At 35.5% G+C, this 25,135-nt stretch overlaps 2 protein-coding genes across 5 annotated transcripts in view; one reads left to right on the forward strand and one right to left on the reverse strand.

Annotated features, from left to right (window-relative positions):
- Nucleotides 1-10,422: 10,422 nt before the first annotated feature.
- Nucleotides 10,423-18,625, reverse strand: chordc1b (cysteine and histidine-rich domain (CHORD) containing 1b). 3 transcript variants are annotated; one of them, XR_005895071.1, is made up of 12 exons: nt 18,462-18,625; nt 15,545-15,594; nt 15,403-15,459; nt 15,075-15,235; nt 14,791-14,891; nt 14,447-14,505; nt 13,460-13,530; nt 13,077-13,182; nt 12,297-12,416; nt 12,138-12,200; nt 11,428-11,819; nt 10,423-11,244 (listed from the first exon to the last, which is right to left on the reverse strand). XR_005895071.1 is itself a non-coding variant. In XM_041052309.1 (12 exons), exons 1-11 carry the CDS (start codon nt 18,523-18,525, stop codon nt 11,646-11,648), a joined length of 1,026 nt encoding a protein of 341 aa, XP_040908243.1. In that variant the 5' UTR covers nt 18,526-18,625; the 3' UTR covers nt 10,423-11,244; nt 11,634-11,645. The 3 variants fall into 3 exon arrangements, 2 of the variants coding, with proteins under 2 accessions (XP_040908243.1, XP_040908242.1); XM_041052309.1 differs by having other exon boundaries at nt 11,634-11,819; XM_041052308.1 differs by having other exon boundaries at nt 10,423-11,819.
- Nucleotides 18,626-20,109: 1,484 nt separating this feature from the next.
- The window catches only part of LOC121190329 (protocadherin Fat 3), a 56,516-nt gene continuing 51,490 nt past the window's right edge, over nt 20,110-25,135 (forward strand). For both annotated transcript variants that reach the window (XM_041050969.1, XM_041050970.1), the window contains exons 1-3: nt 20,110-23,079; nt 23,179-23,313; nt 23,621-23,822. In XM_041050969.1, the coding sequence (XP_040906903.1) occupies nt 20,110-23,079; nt 23,179-23,313; nt 23,621-23,822 (3,307 nt within the window). The remainder of the gene's footprint in view (nt 23,080-23,178; nt 23,314-23,620; nt 23,823-25,135) is intronic.

Below are 25,135 nucleotides of genomic sequence, written 5' to 3' on the forward strand. Positions count from 1 at the left end.
AATTTTGACTTTTTTTGGCCGAAAAAAACGCCATACTATACTATGACGTTTTTTATGACATTTTGAGGTCAAAAAATTTTTTGACTTTTTTTGTCCAATTTTGACGCCTTACTATACTATGACGTTTTTTATGACATTTTGAGGTCAAAAAAATTTTCGACTTTTTTTGCCCGAAAAAAAAGCCATACTATACTATGACGTTTTTTATGACATTTTGAGGTCAAAAAAAAATTTGACTTTTTTTGTCCAATTTTGACGCCTTACTATACTATGACGTTTTTTATGACATTTTGAGGTCAAAAAATTTTTGGACTTTTTTTGTCCAATTTTGACGCCTTACTATACTATGACGTTTTTTATGACATTTTGAGGTCAAAAAATTTTTTGACTTTTTTTGGCCGAAAAAAACGCCTTACTATACTATGACGTTTTTTATGACATTTTGAGGTCAAAAAAAATTTTGACTTTTTTTGCCCGAAAAAAACGCCATACTATACTATGACGTTTTTTATGACATTTTGAGGTCAAAAAATTTTTTGACTTTTTTTGCCCGAAAAAAACGCCATACTATACTATGACGTTTTTTATGACATTTTGAGGTCAAAAATTTTTTTGACTTTTTTTGTCCAATTTTGACGCCTTACTATACTATGACGTTTTTTATGACATTTTGAGGTCAAAAAAAATTTTGACTTTTTTTGGCCGAAAAAAACGGCATACTATACTATGACGTTTTTTATGACATTTTGAGGTCAAAAAAATTTTCGACATTTTTTGCCCGAAAAAAACGCCATACTATACTATGACGTTTTTTATGACATTTTGAGGTCAAAAAAATTTTTGACTTTTTTTGGCCGAAAAAAACGCCATACTATACTATGACGTTTTTTGTGACATTTTGAGGTCAAAAAATTTTTTGACTTTTTTTGTCCAATTTTGACGCCTTACTATACTATGACGTTTTTTATGACATTTTGAGGTCAAAAAAAATTTTGACTTTTTTTGCCCGAAAAAAACGCCATACTATACTATGACGTTTTTTATGACATTTTGAGGTCAAAAAATTTTTTGACTTTTTTTGCCCGAAAAAAACGCCATACTATACTATGACGTTTTTTATGACATTTTGAGGTCAAAAAAATGTTTGACTTTTTTTGGCCGAAAAAAACGCCATACTATACTATGACGTTTTTTATGACATTTTGAGGTCAAAAAAAATTTTGACTTTTTTTGGCCGAAAAAAACGCCATACTATACTATGACGTTTTTTATGACATTTTGAGGTCAAAAAAATTTTTGACTTTTTTTGGCCGAAAAAAACGCCATACTATACTATGACGTTTTTTATGACATTTTGAGGTCAAAAAATTTTTTGACTTTTTTTGGCCGAAAAAAACGCCATACTATACTATGACGTTTTTTATGACATTTTGAGGTCAAAAATTTTTTTGACTTTTTTTGTCCAATTTTGACGCCTTACTATACTATGACGTTTTTTATGACATTTTGAGGTCAAAAATTTTTTTGACTTTTTTTGTCCAATTTTGACACCTTACTATACTATGATGTTTTTTGTGACATTTTGAGGTCAAAAAATTTTTTGACTTTTTTTGTCCAATTTTGACGCCTTACTATACTATGACGTTTTTTATGACATTTTGAGGTCAAAAAAAATTTTGACTTTTTTTGCCCGAAAAAAACGCCATACTATACTATGACGTTTTTTATGACATTTTGAGGTCAAAAAAAAATTTGACTTTTTTTGTCCAATTTTGACGCCTTACTATACTATGACGTTTTTTATGACATTTTGAGGTCAAAAAATTTTTGGACTTTTTTTGTCCAATTTTGACGCCTTACTATACTATGACGTTTTTTATGACATTTTGATGTCAAAAAAATTTTTGACTTTTTTTGGCCGAAAAAAACGCCTTACTATACTATGACGTTTTTTATGACATTTTGAGGTCAAAAAAAATTTTGACTTTTTTTGCCCGAAAAAAACGCCATACTATACTATGACGTTTTTTATGACATTTTGAGGTCAAAAAATTTTTTGACTTTTTTTGCCCGAAAAAAACGCCATACTATACTATGACGTTTTTTATGACATTTTGAGGTCAAAAATTTTTTTGACTTTTTTTGTCCAATTTTGACGCCTTACTATACTATGACGTTTTTTATGACATTTTGAGGTCAAAAAAAATTTTGACTTTTTTTGGCCGAAAAAAACGGCATACTATACTATGACGTTTTTTATGACATTTTGAGGTCAAAAAAATTTTCGACATTTTTTGCCCGAAAAAAACGCCATACTATACTATGACGTTTTTTATGACATTTTGAGGTCAAAAAAATTTTTGACTTTTTTTGGCCGAAAAAAACGCCATACTATACTATGACGTTTTTTGTGACATTTTGAGGTCAAAAAATTTTTTGACTTTTTTTGTCCAATTTTGACGCCTTACTATACTATGACGTTTTTTATGACATTTTGAGGTCAAAAAAAATTTTGACTTTTTTTGCCCGAAAAAAACGCCATACTATACTATGACGTTTTTTATGACATTTTGAGGTCAAAAAATTTTTTGACTTTTTTTGCCCGAAAAAAACACCATACTATACTATGACGTTTTTTATGACATTTTGAGGTCAAAAAATTTTTTGACTTTTTTTGCCCGAAAAAAACGCCATACTATACTATGACGTTTTTTATGACATTTTGAGGTCAAAAAATTTTTTGACTTTTTTTGGCCGAAAAAAACGCCATACTATACTATGATATTTTTTATGATATTTTGAGGTCAAAAATTTTTTTGACTTTTTTTGTCCAATTTTGACGCCTTACTATACTATGACGTTTTTTATGACATTTTGAGGTCAAAAAATTTTTTGACTTTTTTTGCCCGAAAAAAACGCCATACTATACTATAACGTTTTTTATGACATTTTGAGGTCAAAAAATTTTTTGACTTTTTTTGGCCGAAAAAAACGCCATACTATACTATGAAGTTTTTTATGACATTTTGAGGTCAAAAAATTTTTTGACATTTTTTGCCAGAAAAAAACGCCATACTATACTATGACGTTTTTTATGACATTTTGAGGTCAAAAAATTTTTTGACATTTTTTGCCCGAAAAAAACGCCATACTATACTATGACGTTTTTTATGACATTTTGAGGTCAAAAAAATTTTTGACTTTTTTTGCCCGAAAAAAACGCCATACTATACTATGACGTTTTTTATGACATTTTGAGGTCAAAAAAATGTTTGACTTTTTTTGGCCGAAAAAAACGCCATACTATACTATGACGTTTTTTATGACATTTTGAGGTCAAAAAAATGTTTGACTTTTTTTGGCCGAAAAAAACGCCATACTATACTATGACGTTTTTTATGACATTTTGAGGTCAAAAAAATTTTTGACTTTTTTTGGCCGAAAAAAACGCCATACTATACTATGACGTTTTTTATGACATTTTGAGGTCAAAAAATTTTTTGACTTTTTTTGGCCGAAAAAAACGCCATACTATACTATGACGTTTTTTATGACATTTTGAGGTCAAAAATTTTTTTGACTTTTTTTGTCCAATTTTGACGCCTTACTATACCATAGTATAGTAAGGCGTCAAAATTGGACAAAAAAAGTCAAAAAAATTTTTTTATGACATTTTGAGGTAAAAAAAAAATTTGACTTTTTTTGTCCAATTTTGACGCCTTACTATACTATGACGTTTTTTATGACATTTTGAGGTCAAAAAATTTTTTGACATTTTTTGCCAGAAAAAAACGCCATACTATACTATGACGTTTTTTATGACATTTTGAGGTCAAAAAATTTTTTGACTTTTTTTGCCCGAAAAAAACGCCATACTATACTATGACATTTTTTATGATATTTTGAGGTCAAAAATTTTTTTGACTTTTTTTGTTCAATTTTGACGCCTTACTATACTATGACGTTTTTTATGACATTTTGAGGTCAAAAAATTTTTTGACTTTTTTTGTCCAATTTTGACGCCTTACTATACTATGACGTTTTTTATGACATTTTGAGGTCAAAAAATTTTTTGACTTTTTTTGTCCAATTTTGACGCCTTACTATACTATGACGTTTTTTATGACATTTTGAGGTCAAAAAATTTTTTGACTTTTTTTGGCCGAAAAAAACGCCATACTATACTATGACATTTTTTATGACATTTTGAGGTCAAAAAATTTTTGGACTTTTTTTGTCCAATTTTGACGCCTTACTATACTATGACGTTTTTTATGACATTTTGAGGTCAAAAAAAATTTTGACTTTTTTTGTCCAATTTTGACGCCTTACTATACTATGACGTTTTTTATGACATTTTGAGGTCAAAAAATTTTTGGACTTTTTTTGTCCAATTTTGACGCCTTACTATACTATGACGTTTTTTATGACATTTTGATGTCAAAAAAAATTTTGACTTTTTTTGGCCGAAAAAAACGCCTTACTATACTATGACGTTTTTTATGACATTTTGAGGTCAAAAAAAATTTTGACTTTTTTTGGCCGAAAAAAACGCCATACTATACTATGACGTTTTTTATGACATTTTGAGGTCAAAAAATTTTTTGACTTTTTTTGTCCAATTTTGACGCCTTACTATACTATGACGTTTTTTATGACATTTTGAGGTCAAAAAAATTTTCGACATTTTTTGCCCGAAAAAAACGCCATACTATACTATGACGTTTTTTATGACATTTTGAGGTCAAAAAAATTTTTGACTTTTTTTGCCCGAAAAAAACGCCATACTATACTATGACGTTTTTTGTGACATTTTGAGGTCAAAAAATTTTTTGACTTTTTTTGTCCAATTTTGACGCCTTACTATACTATGACGTTTTTTATGACATTTTGAGGTCAAAAAAAATTTTGACTTTTTTTGCCCGAAAAAAACGCCATACTATACTATGACGTTTTTTATGACATTTTGAGGTCAAAAAAAATTTTGACTTTTTTTGCCCGAAAAAAACGCCATACTATACTATGACGTTTTTTATGACATTTTGAGGTCAAAAAATTTTTTGACTTTTTTTGCCCGAAAAAAACGCCATACTATACTATGACGTTTTTTATGACATTTTGAGGTCAAAAATTTTTTTGACTTTTTTTGTCCAATTTTGACGCCTTACTATACTATGACGTTTTTTATGACATTTTGAGGTCAAAAAAAATTTTGACTTTTTTTGGCCGAAAAAAACGGCATACTATACTATGACGTTTTTTATGACATTTTGAGGTCAAAAAAATTTTCGACATTTTTTGCCCCGAAAAAAACGCCATACTATACTATGACGTTTTTTATGACATTTTGAGGTCAAAAAAATTTTTGACTTTTTTTGGCCGAAAAAAACGCCATACTATACTATGACGTTTTTTGTGACATTTTGAGGTCAAAAAATTTTTTGACTTTTTTTGTCCAATTTTGACGCCTTACTATACTATGACGTTTTTTATGACATTTTGAGGTCAAAAAAAATTTTGACTTTTTTTGCCCGAAAAAAACGCCATACTATACTATGACGTTTTTTATGACATTTTGAGGTCAAAAAATTTTTTGACTTTTTTTGCCCGAAAAAAACACCATACTATACTATGACGTTTTTTATGACATTTTGAGGTCAAAAAATTTTTTGACTTTTTTTGCCCGAAAAAAACGCCATACTATACTATGACGTTTTTTATGACATTTTGAGGTCAAAAAAATTTTTGACTTTTTTTGGCCGAAAAAAACGCCATACTATACTATGATATTTTTTATGATATTTTGAGGTCAAAAATTTTTTTGACTTTTTTTGTCCAATTTTGACGCCTTACTATACTATGACGTTTTTTATGACATTTTGAGGTCAAAAAATTTTTTGACTTTTTTTGCCCGAAAAAAACGCCATACTATACTATAACGTTTTTTATGACATTTTGAGGTCAAAAAATTTTTTGACTTTTTTTGGCCGAAAAAAACGCCATACTATACTATGAAGTTTTTTATGACATTTTGAGGTCAAAAAATTTTTTGACATTTTTTGCCAGAAAAAAACGCCATACTATACTATGACGTTTTTTATGACATTTTGAGGTCAAAAAAATTTTTGACTTTTTTTGCCCGAAAAAAACGCCATACTATACTATGATATTTTTTATGATATTTTGAGGTCAAAAATTTTTTTGACTTTTTTTGTCCAATTTTGACGCCTTACTATACTATGACGTTTTTTATGACATTTTGAGGTCAAAAAATTTTTTGACTTTTTTTGCCCGAAAAAAACGCCATACTATACTATGACGTTTTTTATGACATTTTGAGGTCAAAAAATTTTTTGACTTTTTTTGGCCGAAAAAAACGCCATACTATACTATGACGTTTTTTATGACATTTTGAGGTAAAAAAAAATTGTGACTTTTTTTGTCCAATTTTGACGCCTTACTATACTATGACGTTTTTTATGACATTTTGAGGTCAAAAAAATTTTTGCCTTTTTTTCCCGAAAAAAACGCCATACTATACTATGACGTTTTTTATGACATTTTGAGGTCAAAAAAAATTTTGACTTTTTTTGTCCAATTTTGACGCCTTACTATACTATGACGTTTTTTATGACATTTTGAGGTCAAAAAAATTTTTGACTTTTTTGGCCGATTTTGACGCCTTACTATTCTATGATGTTTTTTATCACATTTTGAGGTCAAAAGTTTTTTTGACTTTTTTTGTCCAATTTTGACGCCTTACTATACTATGACGTTTTTTATGACATTTTGAGGTCAAAAAATTTTTTGACTTTTTTTGGCCGAAAAAAACGCCATACTATACTATGACATTTTTTATGACATTTTGAGGTCAAAAAATTTTTGGACTTTTTTTGTCCAATTTTGACGCCTTACTATACTATGACGTTTTTTATGACATTTTGAGGTCAAAAAAAATTTTGACTTTTTTTGTCCAATTTTGACGCCTTACTATACTATGACGTTTTTTATGACATTTTGAGGTCAAAAAATTTTTGGACTTTTTTTGTCCAATTTTGACGCCTTACTATACTATGACGTTTTTTATGACATTTTGATGTCAAAAAAAATTTTGACTTTTTTTGGCCGAAAAAAACGCCTTACTATACTATGACGTTTTTTATGACATTTTGAGGTCAAAAAAAATTTTGACTTTTTTTGGCCGAAAAAAACGCCATACTATACTATGACGTTTTTTATGACATTTTGAGGTCAAAAAATTTTTTGACTTTTTTTGTCCAATTTTGACGCCTTACTATACTATGACGTTTTTTATGACATTTTGAGGTCAAAAAAATTTTCGACATTTTTTGCCCGAAAAAAACGCCATACTATACTATGACGTTTTTTATGACATTTTGAGGTCAAAAAAATTTTTGACTTTTTTTGCCCGAAAAAAACGCCATACTATACTATGACGTTTTTTGTGACATTTTGAGGTCAAAAAATTTTTTGACTTTTTTTGTCCAATTTTGACGCCTTACTATACTATGACGTTTTTTATGACATTTTGAGGTCAAAAAAAATTTTGACTTTTTTTGCCCGAAAAAAAACGCCATACTATACTATGACGTTTTTTATGACATTTTGAGGTCAAAAAAATTTTTAACTTTTTTTGTCCAATTTTGACGCCTTACTATACTATGACGTTTTTTATGACATTTTGAGGTCAAAAAATTTTTGGACTTTTTTTGTCCAATTTTGACGCCTTACTATACTATGACGTTTTTTATGACATTTTGATGTCAAAAAAATTTTTGACTTTTTTTGGCCGAAAAAAACGCCTTACTATACTATGACGTTTTTTATGACATTTTGAGGTCAAAAAAAATTTTGACTTTTTTTGGCCGAAAAAAACGCCATACTATACTATGACGTTTTTTATGACATTTTGAGGTCAAAAAATTTTTTGACTTTTTTTGGCCGAAAAAAACGCCATACTATACTATGACGTTTTTTATGACATTTTGAGGTCAAAAATTTTTTTGACTTTTTTTGTCCAATTTTGACGCCTTACTATACTATGACGTTTTTTATGACATTTTGAGGTCAAAAAAAATTTTGACTTTTTTTGGCCGAAAAAAACGGCATACTATACTATGACGTTTTTTATGACATTTTGAGGTCAAAAAAATTTTCGACATTTTTTGCCCGAAAAAAACGCCATACTATACTATGACGTTTTTTATGACATTTTGAGGTCAAAAAAATTTTTGACTTTTTTTGGCCGAAAAAAACGCCATACTATACTATGACGTTTTTTGTGACATTTTGAGGTCAAAAAATTTTTTGACTTTTTTTGTCCAATTTTGACGCCTTACTATACTATGACGTTTTTTATGACATTTTGAGGTCAAAAAAAATTTTGACTTTTTTTGCCCGAAAAAAACGCCATACTATACTATGACGTTTTTTATGACATTTTGAGGTCAAAAAATTTTTTGACTTTTTTTGCCCGAAAAAAACACCATACTATACTATGACGTTTTTTATGACATTTTGAGGTCAAAAAATTTTTTGACTTTTTTTGCCCGAAAAAAACGCCATACTATACTATGACGTTTTTTATGACATTTTGAGGTCAAAAAAATTCTTGACTTTTTTTGGCCGAAAAAAACGCCATACTATACTATGATATTTTTTATATTTTGAGGTCAAAAATTTTTTTGACTTTTTTTGTCCAATTTTGACGCCTTACTATACTATGACGTTTTTTATGACATTTTGAGGTCAAAAAATTTTTTGACTTTTTTTGCCCGAAAAAAACGCCATACTATACTATAACGTTTTTTATGACATTTTGAGGTCAAAAAATTTTTTGACTTTTTTTGGCCGAAAAAAACGCCATACTATACTATGAAGTTTTTTATGACATTTTGAGGTCAAAAAATTTTTTGACATTTTTTGCCAGAAAAAAACGCCATACTATACTATGACGTTTTTTATGACATTTTGAGGTCAAAAAAATTTTTGACTTTTTTTGCCCGAAAAAAACGCCATACTATACTATGATATTTTTTATGATATTTTGAGGTCAAAAATTTTTTTGACTTTTTTTGTCCAATTTTGACGCCTTACTATACTATGACGTTTTTTATGACATTTTGAGGTCAAAAAATTTTTTGACTTTTTTTGCCCGAAAAAAACGCCATACTATACTATGACGTTTTTTATGACATTTTGAGGTCAAAAAATTTTTTGACTTTTTTTGGCCGAAAAAAACGCCATACTATACTATGACGTTTTTTATGACATTTTGAGGTAAAAAAAAATTGTGACTTTTTTTGTCCAATTTTGACGCCTTACTATACTATGACGTTTTTTATGACATTTTGAGGTCAAAAAATTTTTTGACTTTTTTTGCCCGAAAAAAATGCCATACTATACTATGACGTTTTTTATGACATTTTGAGGTCAAAAAAATTTTTGACTTTTTTTGCCCGAAAAAAACGCCATACTATACTATGACGTTTTTTATGACATTTTGAGGTAAAAAAAAATTGTGACTTTTTTTGTCCAATTTTGACGCCTTACTATACTATGACGTTTTTTATGACATTTTGAGGTCAAAAAAATTTTTGCCTTTTTTTCCCGAAAAAAACGCCATACTATACTATGACGTTTTTTATGACATTTTGAGGTCAAAAAAAATTTTGACTTTTTTTGTCCAATTTTGACGCCTTACTATACTATGACGTTTTTTATGACATTTTGAGGTCAAAAAATTTTTTGACTTTTTTGGCCGATTTTGACGCCTTACTATTCTATGATGTTTTTTATCACATTTTGAGGTCAAAAGTTTTTTTGACATTTTTTGGCCGATTTTGACGCCTTACTATACTATGACGTTTTTTATGACATTTTGAGATCGTCTGTGCCATTTATGGTCTCTCTCATCGCAGTGTTCCATAATGACTTTTGACCATATTTTATAAAATAATGACGTCCTACACACTTCCAACTGCTATCCAGAGAATGTAACAAACTCTTCAGATAAATTTACAAGCCTTGGGGGACTCTCTTTTTTATTTCCTTTTTGTGGGAGTTGACTGAAACCACATTTGAATAACATTTAAATTGATTCGTTTGTGGTGTGCAAAACGCTTTTGGAAAGAAAAAAAGGTGATAATGTCGGCTTGGATGTCAAGGTCTTGAGTTATGTATTAGTTTAAAAAAAAAACCTTTTTGACTTGAAAGGTCTCACTTGCTTTAATTCATGAGAAGTGTTTCATTTCATGAGGTTGCAATGGGAGTCTGGCATTAATACCAGTCTTACAAAACTCAAGCATATACTGTATGTCTGTAGTAGAAATATTCACAGGAGGATATAAGCCATCACACACACACACACTCACACACAGACACACACACACATCAACCCAGTTTTAAAAGTTCAACAGAAAAGTTTATTTTTGGTAAGACAAATTGGTTCCCTAATAATTTTACCTTTATGTCATGGTCTCATTCAGCCAAATTTACTTCATACATTCCAAGCCTTGACACATGCTGTCTAGCATAGCATTTTTCTTAATAACACAGTACTTTGCTCAAAATACTTTGTATTCACTTGGCATTCTCCGATATTACAGTACATTCTCATTATTAAAATGGTGCTATGTTGTTTTGACAAAAAAATTAGGATAAATACAGCATTGAGCATTTGGAAGCAAAACTTGTACAAAATATACATTATGTATAATCATGTAAAAAACAAAATTTGGAGCAATTCTACATTTTTAACTGTGATAGTTGGAGCACATCTCCCAAACATTTCATGTGTAAGTTTAAGAGTCCCAAGGAACTACTGTATTTCTTATAACACAATTTATTTAGAATAAACTCCATATTATACAAGTGTGGACATTTTAGAGATCCAAATTTCCTACTCAAACTACAGTACATGGAGCAGCTTCATCATCACACAAATACAGGTATATATCTATGAATACAGCATTTAGTCTGATGTGATACTGGTGTACAAAACAATGTAATAATTTATACAACTCGTGAAACCAAAGGATGGAATAAAAAAGAAATATATATGAAAAATTGCAAGTATATTACTTCAAGTGTGCCAAGTATGAAAGAAACAAATGGAAATGTACAGATGCAATTACCTTTTACCAAACAATGGCAGAACAGAAGGTGGTCAAAACTGTGGTCCATTAGGATGAAGTGATGTGAGCAGTCCACATAAAAGGCTTTCTGGGTGTGAAATAAAACATGGTCACACTTCTATCTTATTGTGCGATGTTAGTGTAATTAACAAGTATGTCATCGCCTGACTTGATTGAAAGTCTATTAAAAGTTAGGGTTCCCCCTCTTATCATTCGGTCCTTAAGTGAAAAACTGTTGTAAAAATGTTTAAAGATTCTTTAGAATACCAACCTACGCAATGTCCAAAAACGGGGCCAAAAATTGAGAAACATAAGCAAAATAAAGTATGCTGAGAGTTGAGCATTCTGAGTTGTGGTTGTAAATGTTGAAGAGTAGAGGCCAAAGTTCCATGACAGCTAAAGAGGCGACTCTTTAAAGAGGTAAAAAATGGACTGTGTGGCCTTGGATTCAGCAAAAGATACTCTCTATGTTCTTACAGTAAGTCCTTATCATTCGTCTTCATCATCACTATCAGCCTCTTCTTTTTTTTTCTCGCTCTCCTTGGGTGGGGTGACGGGCGGAGGAAGGTCAAGACGAGCCCATGACATGGCCTCAGACTTCTTCATGGCTACCTCGATCTTGGCTGCCATCATGTTCACTATACTCTTACTCACATCTATCACCTACAAGGAAAGGAGGGAGGAGGGAGGAGGGAGTGTGACAAAAGAATGACTTAAGAAACTGGTGATAAAAAAAAGTCGATGAAAAGCCTTAAAGCAAAAAGGCCTGCTAACATTAACAAAAATTACAGTTTTAGAACATTAACTTGTCTTGCAACTGAAATCCTACAGCAGGGTAGAAAAATGGACCAATCTTTAATTCATTAGGTTTACTGAAATGAAAGACCCAAAGAAAATGATTAATCAAGGTGTGGAAACAGTAGAAAAATCTGAAAAGGTAACAAGATTTTTACATCAGGTTGAAGGTGATGCTGTACTTACTCCCCACAAACTGATTTTCTGCTCAAATTCCTTCTCTCCCTCAAATATAACATGTATGTTGAGCTGAAGGAGAAAAGAGACAAAACAAAACAACACAATAAAAAACTGAACCATTTAGACACGCACAGGAATCATCTGACGGACTCTAATGTCCCTCACCGTGGTGCTGTTTGCATCCACGTAGCTTAGCTCAGGGACGGCATTCTTGGCGTAGATAGAGATGATGACCTGTGTCCCGGTCTGGTGCCAGTCAAACCGACATGGAACCACTTTCTTACCCTGAAAGAAGATTTCAGAAAAACAATTCGAAAGCAGCGTTTGTTTATTCGATAAACAAATGATAAAGATGTCTTTATGTTTTTCTATTTTTCTATTATTTGTATTATATTGTTCTGTTTGATATTGGAGCATATGTATACTGTGAAGGGGTTGTTGCAATATACTTTATTTTTATTATACTATACTTTTTATTTTTTGTTTCACTTCATTTATCTTATTTATTTTAGAAACATTTTTCTCTTGGTGTACACTCTCTATGTGCAATTTTCTTCTTCTCTTCATTTTCAATTGGGAGTTTGTAAGTAACAAAAGAATTTTTTTCTGAACAAAAGAAAGTTTTTCTGATTCTGATTTTCTGACCTTATACTGACTTCAAGTTGCCTTTTGGGACATACATGCATACATTCGTACATATACTTGCCTGTGGAGAAGATTTATTACAGCATCACGTAAAATTAACAATAATGATAATAATAATAATAATAATATTAAAGCAAACAGAGCTCTGGTATTGGAATAGTATCTGTATTGGCGGATATCCAAACTCAGGTATTGGGATCGGATCGGAAGTAAAAAAATGTGGATCGGTGCATCCCTAGTCACAGCTGAGGCAGACTTGCACACACTAATGATCCTTGGCTATGAAGCGGGCACACCTACCGCATCCTTTTTCCTCCATAGATGTGTTCCCTTGGTGCAGCCCTCTTGAGAGAGGAAGGTGTTAAAGTCAGAGGTTTTCCTCTTACAGCAGCTCCAGTATTTCATCCTGGAGATGCAGGAAAAAACATACACCCACTGGATTTTTAGCAGTCACTAACGTGTCACTCAGGAGAAACAGTAAACAAGATGGACAGGAAGACTATCAGGAAAATACTATTGTTACTCTTCGTGCTTCTTTTACAGTTTCCAAAGAAAATCAATTTAATGTAGAACAGTGAAGCACAGGGATGTGAAGTTAAGGAGCTTTAAGTTTGAAATAAAAAGGGTTTTTATAATGGATAATAATAAAAAAAAAAAAAAATAAAAAAAAATCACATACTAACCCTTCATGGAAGATAGGAAATCCAGAGTGGTATAAGCACACATCAGAGTCGCTTGCAGGTCCTTCAAAACTCTGAAGAACAAAAAGAAATAGTGGTTCAAGAGGCTGAAGCAGATTGTTTTTGTTATCAAAAATACAAATAGTACTAATAATAAGTTATTATTAGGTCAGTATTATTAGGTTCTCTGCAATTAATGAAATTCTTAGTTAATAGTCATAGGATTACCAATTAGTGATTTGAACTGACAAGTCTTAAATTATTTCTCCAGTGCTGTCATCTCTTTGCAGATGAATGGCAGTATGTAAAAGGATCTCTTAAAAATGTATTGCTTCTTAAAACTTGAAGCATATTTTAGAACATTATTGTAAGGATAGAGGGGAAAGTACGATTAATGACTACAGACCCTGGGAAAAAAAAAATGTACAAAGTACAAAATTACCGAGACCCCAACTGATTAATCAACCAAACGCAGGCAGCCCTTGAGAGACTATCTCATGGCTTTCAATCAAATCAGTTAAAGTACAATTATGTAAATCATTAAAGCTTCTACAAAACCCGTCAATGCAAATTCTCCTCACAATATGTGTTCTAATCTTGGGTTTTCTGCTCTGACAGGCCAGATTAGCTTGAGCAAAAAATCTGGTTTGCATCCATCTCAGAGCGAATGTGGAGGTGGAGGAAAAAGAGCTGCATCTATTTCTCCTTAACCAGAGCAGTGAGTCCTTTTTGGGGCATCCTAATTTTTTTTTTTAAACATTAACTTGGATCAGCATGGTTCGTTTTTTGTTTTCATTTAATGACATCTATTCAAAATTTTAAGAATTTTCCAAATATGTGAATCGAATTTGGCTTTGAAATGAAAACATTTAAGCTGCTGTAGCCAAAGCCCTAGAGAAGCATGGGTATAGATAGAGATTTTTACACATTGCAAAACCATGAGAATATTCCAGAAAGTTTTCTCGATTATAAAGCGACACATTCACTTACTTTGGTACACCCTCCATTTTTACAGGATGTTCCAATCTTGATCTCGTCGCTATCTTCCTCTAGAAAGACAGAGAAACAGAGGAAATGACACTCACACTTTGAAGATCATCTAAAAAAATGCTTTCTGTTATGATGTGCTGTCCTGTCCCTGTCGGCTTTTACTCAAATGCCATGAAGTGAATGACACAGGTGAAGGCAAATTCCCAGTGGCCATGCATTAACTTTAGCTGTCAACATGACCTTCCCGTCTACTATGACAAGAGGCGGATGGATAAAGAGGACTTCAAAAACCATGAAAGTGTAAAGAGGAGAGAGAAGTGCGCAGGATAAAGTTCTGTTCTCACCTTTCTTCTCTGCTGCATTTTCAGACAACTTCAGTTTCTCCAGAGCCTGCTTCAGAGAAGCAGAAACTTTATGCTGCAATCTCCCCATTGGCTCATCAGCACTGCAACGGTAACAGACACATTAGGGACGGACTGAATTAAATTCATTTTTTTAGTGTAGGCTAAATCTTTCCATCTACAAAATCATCTCTGCTTTAACGTGAGACAACTGGACATACAATAAGAGTTTAGGGCATTCCTCTGGATTAAAATATAAAAAAACTGTGTTTGAAGGCCTGTACAACCTTGGTCTGCATATCGCCTCCTGAGGCTTTGGTGCGGAGATGATGTACTCGTTAAACTTTGGTTTTTGGTCATCTGCCTCTTTCTTTTCCCCTGAAGATGTTACATCTGGTTTCACCGGCTCAGGGGGCTTTTCTTTGTTATGGGGACCTTTTGTGCAGCCCTGTGGCGAGAGAGAGAGAGAGACAGTGACTGTGCTGGACTCACAAACAATGAATGCTCAGTCCAATATGGGTTGAGGTGGCAGTCAATGCTTGTGAAAACAATAGACAATGGAACAGTGGTCATGAAGGATTAAAAGTATGGATTAAAACAGAGACAAAAACTTACAACAATGCTGAGGAAGTCTGAGAAGTCAGTTGTTCTTCTCTTGCAGCAGGACCATCCCTGGAGGAAGTTACAGAGACAATAACTTAAACCAGGTAACGGGACAACAGAACATAAGCTGACTGTGCATTTTCAGACTTTCTACCTTCAATGCATCATGAAATACTGGGACTCCCGGATGATAGGTGCAGCCATCTGTGAAAAGAAAACACGACTGATTAATTTTATGGGAAAAATATGTGGTGATACTGGAAACAGTGTTACCACACCAGTACTGAACAACATGTAAACCTGACTGTTCACAGGCTTGTAGCTTTTCTGGCAAACTCCAAGTAATCTATAGTCACTTTCAGCTGCTTTGATGGGCACCATGCCTTTCTTGTCTTGCTGCTCCTTTCATGTGTGATACATCTCTCAAAGGACTTGGGTCAGCAGTATCTGATGCTGCCTTCACGTTCCCTGTCAAAATGACTTGTTGCAGATTGAAGTGCTCATGGCTGGACACAACTCCAAAGTGAAGCCTTGAACAAAGTAATGAAGTCATTTTAGAAGCTGGTCACTGCATTATTTTCCAGCCACGACGGATGACTGTATGGGGTCAAGTACTATATGTCTCTTAACAGTATTAATCATCACATACTCAGGCAAGAAATGTTAAGACTTCAAGTTAAGATTAAAATGATCTGACATGATAAAATGAATGAATGTAAACTGTGTGCAGATTATTCAGAAAAAAATAATATACAAATATCTATATTGTCTCTTAGACAATAAAGAGCAGGACAATCTTTTGAGTTCAGAAAAACTTCAGCAGTAACAATAACTGAACACAGAGAGACTGAAACATTCTGTGATCATTAATGGACAAAACTAACAAGCAGACTACAGATCTGGCACACCAAAAAAAAGATAAAAGGATAAAGAGAATTTAAGCATTTTAAATAACGTCTTTCGCAGTTACTCAGTATCAAACTTCTTTTTGATAAAAAGGTTTCTAAAAAATTTTCACTACTTTTTGCATAAAATTTTCAAATGATTTGCATTTATCCTTGTGGAACACAGTAAAACAAAATGCATATAAAAATGAATTGAAAATATTTATTAAATTCTCTTTTCATCCAAAGAGGAAAATTCTGTGAGAAAAAAAGTATTTCAAGCTTAAGCTCAACTGAAGCAAGACACACACCTAATGAAAAGACCATTTGAAGACTATTTTCATTAACTAATACATATGATATCAGAAATTTTTGCAAATCATCATTTGAAATCGACCTTAAATGAAAAGCACAGTATGATTTTTTTTTAAATGTCCTTTTTTACAGAACTGCCCTAAAAGTTAAATGGAATGAATAAAGAAATTTGGCTGGGTGACCCCATAAACCAAGCATTTTTCTTACAGTACAGCCTGAGCTGTGGCCCTTCTGTGTTAATGCCATAGATATACATCTTAGATAGAGAGGTAATGATAATATACTCTAAAGTTATGAAAAGAGGCATCCTATTAAAATGGAAATTAGACTCAACTCTCACATTGAGTATCTGGAAATACACAGTGTTATATTACCAGAAGACAGGGGAGGACATTTCTAACAAATGGAAATAAGGGACGCGCTGGGGTTTTGTCGTAGGAGCTGAAGGCGATATTACTACCTTCAAAATTAAATTGTATTTAGATCAGTGGCTCGATTAACAATAGACTCATGAACAAACTTTATTTTCTGTAAGGAAACTCAAAATCAAGAAGTGACTTATCATTATAATGACTTTTACCAACAAAACCTTTTGCAAGTAATTTTTCCAGTGGCTGTGTTGGAGTACTGCACTTCTGGGAGAACACACAGGTTATACATCAAGAGTACAATAACTTTATAATGTCATTTGCATGGGTTATCATATAAATTTATGAGGAATTAATAACCACATTTAGTATTTCTCACATAAAAGCACGATGGTGTGTGCCATAAACTTTGTGCCAAACTTGTAAACACCAACTCAACCATATTTCTAGAGAACATGGCAATGAGTGGTGTTCAAACTGTCTGTTGCATTAAATCCAGTATTTGGCCACTGTCATGTCTTCCACAGATTGCTGCTCCTTTTGTACATGTGCATTGTGGTGCATGGGAGGTCGTGGTGATTATTTTACTATCCATAGACAAGATGCCTACCAATCTCATTGGTCCCACTGTTATCTTCACCTCACTTTTACAGATTTGCAGTATTTATGACTTATGTAACTCTGTTCTCATCTATGTCTTGTGGAACTTAAACGTACTTGACAACTGTTATGAAAGTAGTGTATGGGATGCTGTGGTGATTATTTTAGATTCGTGTCCTGATGCCCACGAATCTCATTGGTCCCACTGTTGTCTTCACTTTTACAGTTCTGCAGTATTTATGACTCATGCATCTCTGTCTTGCGAAACTTACTTGACAACTCATACGAAAGTGGCGATGCGATTTTCACACAGATCCAAAAGCTTTTGAAAAATATGTCATTTGAATAGATATTTAAACCACTTAACAGCCAGTCCAGTCGGACTAACGTGGCGATAAAACTGTTTCTTGACGAGTAAACGCGGACATGAGGTTATTTCTCCTTTGAAGCCGGGCCTCGCTGCTGACTGGTTACTCGGTTTAACTGGTCTTCGCTCTTTTGTGAGCTGCTGAACAAAAGCGATTTCGCTGTTTTCGCACTAACATTTGTGCCAACACAGTTGTGATTATGGGATAACACTGAGAAATGAACCGTGGATAAGTATACGTGAATGAAAACGTACAAACACCCGTTTCTGAAACTTTAAACCGCTCACGGTGTGCCCCTGTCCGGGACAACGATTCTGAAAAGTCAAACGTTTACCTGCTAATCACATGAGCTACAGCAGTGTTAATGAATGGGTTAGGGTTAAGTTTTCACTGTGTGGGGTCCAGCTAACATAACATGAAGTTAGCTACATGGGCCCAACAGGCCTGCTCGCTGCAGAAATTTCCAGATGATCAGAGGTTAGCTTGCTAACCGACTGGTACGGGGTACAGCGATAGTTAACTAAGGTACTACTCACCGTCTGGGTTATTTTCTGGATCAAATCGCTGTCCACATCCCTTATTGTAACACAAAACAGACATGGTGGCGGGTAAAACTAGTTAAACCGGTGGCCAGATTGCTCACTAACCGCTAAGAAGCTCGTGTGCGGGGAGTGAGATAGCGTGCCGCTTCCTTTGCCTACACTGCTGAACATTAGACTGGCTACACTTCCGGATGTCGTCGGACACACTCGGCAAAGATCGGAGCCAGCCCAACCCGTCACCTCCATCCTGAGCGCACCGTGGTCCCACACAAGCGACAACTGATGCTGGCCGCTTCTAAACTTGCGTTAAGCGACATGTTCTTTACACCACATTTGCCTCGGACTTTAACCTTCCAGCAGACGAACACCTGACTGTTTAACGACAGTTTTGTGTTAACTATTGCAGATGAAGCCGAAATACCCCACTGCACTCAGGGTTACAGTGGCCAGGTGCACGAAACTGGGGCAATAGCTATTTAGTTTTACGAGGATGGCTGCAGCCTAGTAGACAACTGTCTCCCGGGATTTGTGCACATTATCACCGACTTCTGCGCTACTGTTTTGCGCGTTTTGGCTTTCTTTTCTTTAAAAGAAATACTGCTGGAGAGGGGATGGGAAAGGATTTACTTTCAGTGATCACAGCTGTTTCGTCTAAAGGTAGGACACGCTGCGACGTGTGAGATAAGTCTATGTGCAATGTAGTTTATTAAGCTGCAGACTTTAGTTACAGACTGTGGCTTAATGAACTCGTGGATTTTTACACGGAGACGGGACGAGTTCTGCATCAGTATGGGAGACAATAAATGCACCTCAATATCTCCCCTGCCAGAGAGACAGTCTCTCTGGCAGCCTATTTGGTGCTGATATTAATCTATACCATAATTCAAATATGCAGTATAAATAGGCTCAATTTAAAAAACATATATTATTATCAGTTAGTTTATTTTTCTATTTTTATTGTCTAAATTGTATCATGATCGAGAAGAGGTTTCTATAGGCTATAAGGCGATGCACACAACATTCAGTATAGCCTACAGTAGCCTATACAATATTTAAAGGCATTTGTAATGTAAAAAAAAAAGAATGTTTTTCTCATTTTCCTTTTTTTTCCTCGGTCAGTTAATAAATGGCTTCAAACTTCAGCTGTGCATTTGAGATAACCTGATGATAACTTTTTTTGTTCTAGTTACATTTTCTCTTGTGAAAATATCACACTGGTAGTCAGTGGCTAAAGAATAACAAGCCAGTGTGTCTTTCAGGTAGTATTTATTATAGTAGCCGTAATTGTTTCTGATTGCTGTCATTTTATTTGATGACATGATTTATTTCACAGAGGCTGTGTAAGTGCACTGTGCGTTTGATGTGGTTTGTTTAAAGACATGCCAGTCTTTGCTTCTGAGCCTTTCGGGTGCGATATTCACTGTTTGAATGCAGACAGTTTGAGCTCAACATTGAATATGCCATCAAATCCCCGTAGTGATCAGCAGTGCCCCTGAAATGTCTTTGTAACTTTTGTCTCACTGTTCTCTATCAAATTTTTAGCATGCATAGTACATGTCTCTAACAACACACCAACTGAATCCAGATCTGTTTTTCTTTTTTATTCTTTCCAAATATAGGGTGACTGGGTAATGGAATAGTGATGAAGGCTAATCGGTGGGGAAAAATGCGTCCTCTACTCAGCTTCCCTCTTCTTTTCCATTTTATTTGCTTCTTCCTCCTCCTTCTCTGTTTCCCTTCAACCCATGCCCAGTTCCTGCCAGAACCTAGGGCAGGACAAGGCCTGCTGCTCTTCACCCAGCCTGCCTATAATGCTTCTGTCTTTGAGAACTCTGCTACAAGAACCTATACGAGAAGTGAGGTCAAAATGGGCATCATTCTTGCGCCACCTCGGTCTTTAGACATAAAATATTCTATTACGTCTGGAGACAATGAAGGAATCTTCCAGGCTGAGGAGTTTGTAATGGGAGATTTTTGTTTTCTCCGTATACGCACTAACGGAGGCAGCGGTGCCACATTGAATCGGGAAGTACAGGACAATTACACACTGACTGTTAAGGCATCTGCCCAAGGAGGCCTAGAGGCTTTAGCCACTGTTTACATCAAGGTCTTGGATACCAATGATCTCCGACCTCTCTTCTCCCCAACCTTTTATTCCTTCATCGTCCCTGAGAGCGCCCCCCTGGGTACCAGCATTGGACGTGTAACAGCCACAGACGCTGACGTGGGCTCCAACGGGGAGTTCTATTACTTCTTCAGGAACAGAGTTGAACTCTTTGCCGTTCATCCGACCAGTGGAGTCATCACTCTGACGGGTCAGCCCAGGGTGGACAAACAGGACCGATTTGAGCTGGAGGTTCAGGTGGTCGACAGAGGGATGAAACTCTATGGGAATAGTGGTATTAGCAGCACGGCTAGGCTGATCCTAACTGTGGAGCGGATTAATGAATTTGCTCCTGTTCTCACTGCAGTTGCTGTCGTTCCATTGTGGACGGACAAGGACCCAGTCTATGCCATAGTAACCGTGGAGGACAAAGACGAGGGTATAGCTGGGGATATTGAGTGGGTGTCCATCATTGAGGGTGACCCCTTGGAACAGTTTGTGGTTGATCGATCACCTGTTGGAAATGAGTACAGGGTTAAAACATCAGAATTTGTCGACTGGGATACATTCCCCTATGGCTGCAATATAACCTTTCAGGCTAAAGACAGGGGTATACCTCCTAAGTTTTCTAATATCCAGGTTGTTCAGTTGTTGGTTACAAAGCCAGACCCAGTGTTGGCGAATTTTGAGAAAGATGTTTATGAAGTCAAGCTGAGTGAAATAGCTCCCCCAGGCACTATTGTAGAGGTGGTGAAAATCTCCTCAGCTTCTCTGAGTGTCAATTACAGTTTCAGCGGCCTCTCAGATCCAGTGTACTTTGACATAAACCCTTTGACTGGAGTTATTATGACCACAAGGCAGCTCACAAGTATATCACAGGATTTCATAGTGATGGAGGTGGTTGATATTATCAGTCAGCAGCGAGCAAGGGTCCAAATCACCATAGAGGATGCTAATGACAACTCTCCAGTGTTCAACAGGCCATTCTATGATATTTCAATCAACGAGAGCTTACCTGTAGGCACTGTTGTTCTTGTAGTGTCTGCTGTGGATTACGATAAAGGAGAGAATGGGTTTGTAACCCACACAATCAGTGGTGAGCAGTCTCTGCCATTTACCGTAGACCAAGATTCAGGTGAGGTGAGGATAACAAGAGACTTGGACTTTGAGTCGTCAGATGATATCTATATTTTTGCGGTTCGAGCATCTGACTGGGGTTCACCTTACAGAAGGGAGAGTGAGGTTAATGTCACAATTCGTCTGATAAATATCAATGACAACCAGCCTCTTTTTGAGAGGGTTTCTTGCAGGGGGATGATAAGCCGTGACTTTCCTGTCAGCCAGACTATTGTGACCTTGTCAGCTGTAGACATGGATGAGCTGGGAATGGTGAAGTATAAGATATTGTCTGGGAACGAGTTAGACTATTTCAACTTAAACCCAGACTCTGGGGCTTTGTCACTGAAAAGATCGTTAGCAGTGGATAATTTAAAAAATGGGATTTTCAACCTTAAAGTGGTTGCAACAGATGGAGAGATGTTCTCTGATCCTACGTTTGTGAATGTATCTGTGGTGAGGGGTAGGATGCTACCCAGGGGGTTCAACTGCAAAGAGACCAGGGTAGCCCAGCTGCTGGCAGAAAAAATGCTCTCAAAAGCGTCTGCAATGGCTAGACCAAGACCAGATGACAGATATACAGACCTCTTCTCTATGAACAAACAGGCTCCACAGTTTGAGGCCTTGCCTACTAGTATTCTGGTGAGAGAAGACCTCTCTGTCGGTGCCAGTGTATTTCAGGTGCGAGCACGAGACGGTGATACAGGTTTCAATGGCCATGTTCTCTTTTCCATATCTGATGGTAACAAAGACAACTGTTTCAATATCAACATGGAGACTGGGTTGATAACCGTGCTGCAGCCACTTGACCGTGAGCAATTGGATCGTTACTTCCTCAATATCACCATCTACGATCAGGGCGTTCCTCCGATGTCCAGCTGGAGACTGCTCACTGTGATCATTGAGGATGCAAATGACAACGACCCCCAGTTTTATCAGGACAACTTCTCGGCTCTTGTCTCAGAAAACTCTGCCATTGGTACGGAAGTTATTACTATCATTGCATTTGACAGAGACATGGGTCAAAATGGACAGCTCTCCTACATAATGCTGACCAGTGTCCCTCAGTTTGGTATTGACAGTGAAACTGGAAGTGTATTTGTTGCTAGCTACTTGGACAGAGAAACGTTCCCAGTGTTCACATTGAAGGTTGAAGTGAGAGACAAGGCTGAACGAGGCGCTCGACGGTCGTCAGTGACCACTCTTAGTATAATAGTGGATGATGTCAATGATTGCGCCCCAGCTTTCATCCCTAGCAGCTACAGTGCTCGAGTACTAGAAGACCTCCCACCAGGGGCTGTGATTACCTGGGTTCAGGCTCAGGACCCAGACATTGGCCCTGGTGGGCAAGTCAGATACTCCTTGATTAATGACTTCAATGGCACTTTTGAGGTAGGTGATGTCACTATTTGTGTTGTCTATATGGTTGCACATGCTGATCCTCGGTTAATTGACAGTCTATGATGTATGGGGTTGTCATGCTTTGTACAGATCAATGCTGTGAGTGGGGTGCTGAGGATTAGAAAGGAGCTGGACTTCGAGAAACAACAGTTTTTCAACCTGACATTACTTGCTGAGGACAGGGGCGTACCTAGCCTCAGAAGTCAGACGTTTGTGGAGGTGGAGGTGGGTAACACACACACCAAACGCACACATACAGCTTTATATTAGGAAAAATGATAAGTTTCATCAATTAGGCATTAACATTGATAGTTTTGTTGGTTCCTTTCAAGCTTCCAATATATTCATTTTCTCTTTAATGCTCCCCACATTTTTATTCTCAGGGTAGAAATGCAGTGTTAGAGCATGGCACACTAAAACTCCCCAGACCAACCCACAGCAATGAAATATAATGTTTAAGGACAAGTTGCAGTACGCCACTTGCAATTGGAAATGCCAATCAAAATTAAAGTGAACCATTACTTTTCTTCAGGTGGTGGATGTCAATGAGAATTTGTATGCACCCTACTTCCCCGACTTTGCCGTGAGAGGCTCAGTGAAGGAGAACTCTCGCACCGGCACAAGTGTCCTGACAGTCAGCGCTAAGGATGACGACAAGGGACGAGATGGTGTATTGAGGTACTCTGTCAGAGGAGGCAGCGGACTCGGCACTTTCACCATTGATGAAGACACAGGTGTGGCACAAGATCGATTTTGAAGCCTATTTATGTAAAGTGAAAATCCAATAACGTACGGCTCATGCTTGGAATATCAACATCTAAATGTATTGCTAATCACAGGAAATCTTGCTATTTCTTTGCCATTAGTGATGGCTTTCACTTGTGTGTAGTTGCAGCTCACCTGTCGGATTTTATTTTATTTTTGCCTCCATTACAATGTGGATTTGCATTGCAAGTGATACAGAGAAAGCCTCACCAGTTGCATGTTTGTTGAGGGAATTTGCCGATTAGAGAGAGGTGAAGAGAGTGTTAGGTACAGTCAGAGTCAGTGTGTTGATGGGGCCTCACGTGGGAGCTGTGTACTGGGAGATCATTACTGTAATGAGGGCAGCATGGCACAGCTACACTGGCTGGGCCCCAGGCCACTCAGGACAACAGTGATCCAGTGCTATGTGGATAACATTGATCAAGGCTCTCCTGCACAGCAGCCCCATCCTTTCTGAGTGTAGTGAAATCGCTGTGACTTATTTAAGGAGGCCTGACCCAAAAAAAGCATGGAGCTGTCTCCAACTGTCCTGCAGTGTCAAACCGCAGCTGAAAACATGTTGATCCAAACAAGAAGCCGTGACTCACTCACCCAGGGATAAAATGAATCAAATAGCCAGTATGAAAATAGGACAGTTCATATTAGTTCATGTACAGAATAAATGCCTACCATACATACATATGCATACATATATATGTGTATAAATATATATATATATATACATATATATGACTTGCTGGGTAAGATCTTGGCATTTGCTATATTTCCATCAGAGACTCTTATGAGCACAGAGATATTGGCTTGAATCTGAGACCCTCCCATTGACAGCTCTGCAAATTCCAAGGTGGCAAAGTGTGCATATTTGAGATTTCCATGGGAACAGAAGAAGAAGAAGGTGTGACCGAAAACTCTTGCTTTCCCGTCAAGACTCCTTGCAGTCTCTGTCTCTATCCATGGTGCTGAAGCTTTTAAACCTATTATCCTTCTACGTCTCTTTCCATGGTGCTGAAACACTCAAGCATCAAGCTCCAAAATTAGTCCTTTACACATCTCCTTTAGTACTTCAGTAGTATGGTATTGTGTATAAACAAGCAAAGCTGAGAAATTTTGCAGGCTTAAGGTGCAGGTCACTATTTTATTGTATTAGTCCAGAATATGTCACTGTCCTGCCTGCTAACAGTCTCTACTGAAATTAAACCAGATAAACTACATTACAGCAATGTAATAAGCACTTGTTATGATTTAATCAGTACTGATCACAATATTTCATAAGCTTTTTCAC

Source organism: Toxotes jaculatrix, chromosome 12, assembly GCF_017976425.1.
Source record: "Toxotes jaculatrix isolate fToxJac2 chromosome 12, fToxJac2.pri, whole genome shotgun sequence".
Lineage (NCBI taxonomy): Eukaryota > Metazoa > Chordata > Actinopteri > Toxotidae > Toxotes > Toxotes jaculatrix.

Coding starts and splice junctions, on each gene's coding strand:
- chordc1b (XM_041052309.1), bottom strand. CDS start 18,525: ATGTCTGTTTTGTGTTACAATAAGGGATGTGGACAGCGATTTGATCCA. Junction 15,460..15,544: donor TATTTCATGATGCATTGAAG/GTAGAAAGTCTG, acceptor AACTTCCTCCAG/GGATGGTCCTGCTGCAAGAG. Junction 12,201..12,296: donor TGGATGCAAACAGCACCACG/GTGAGGGACATT, acceptor TTTCTCCTTCAG/CTCAACATACATGTTATATT.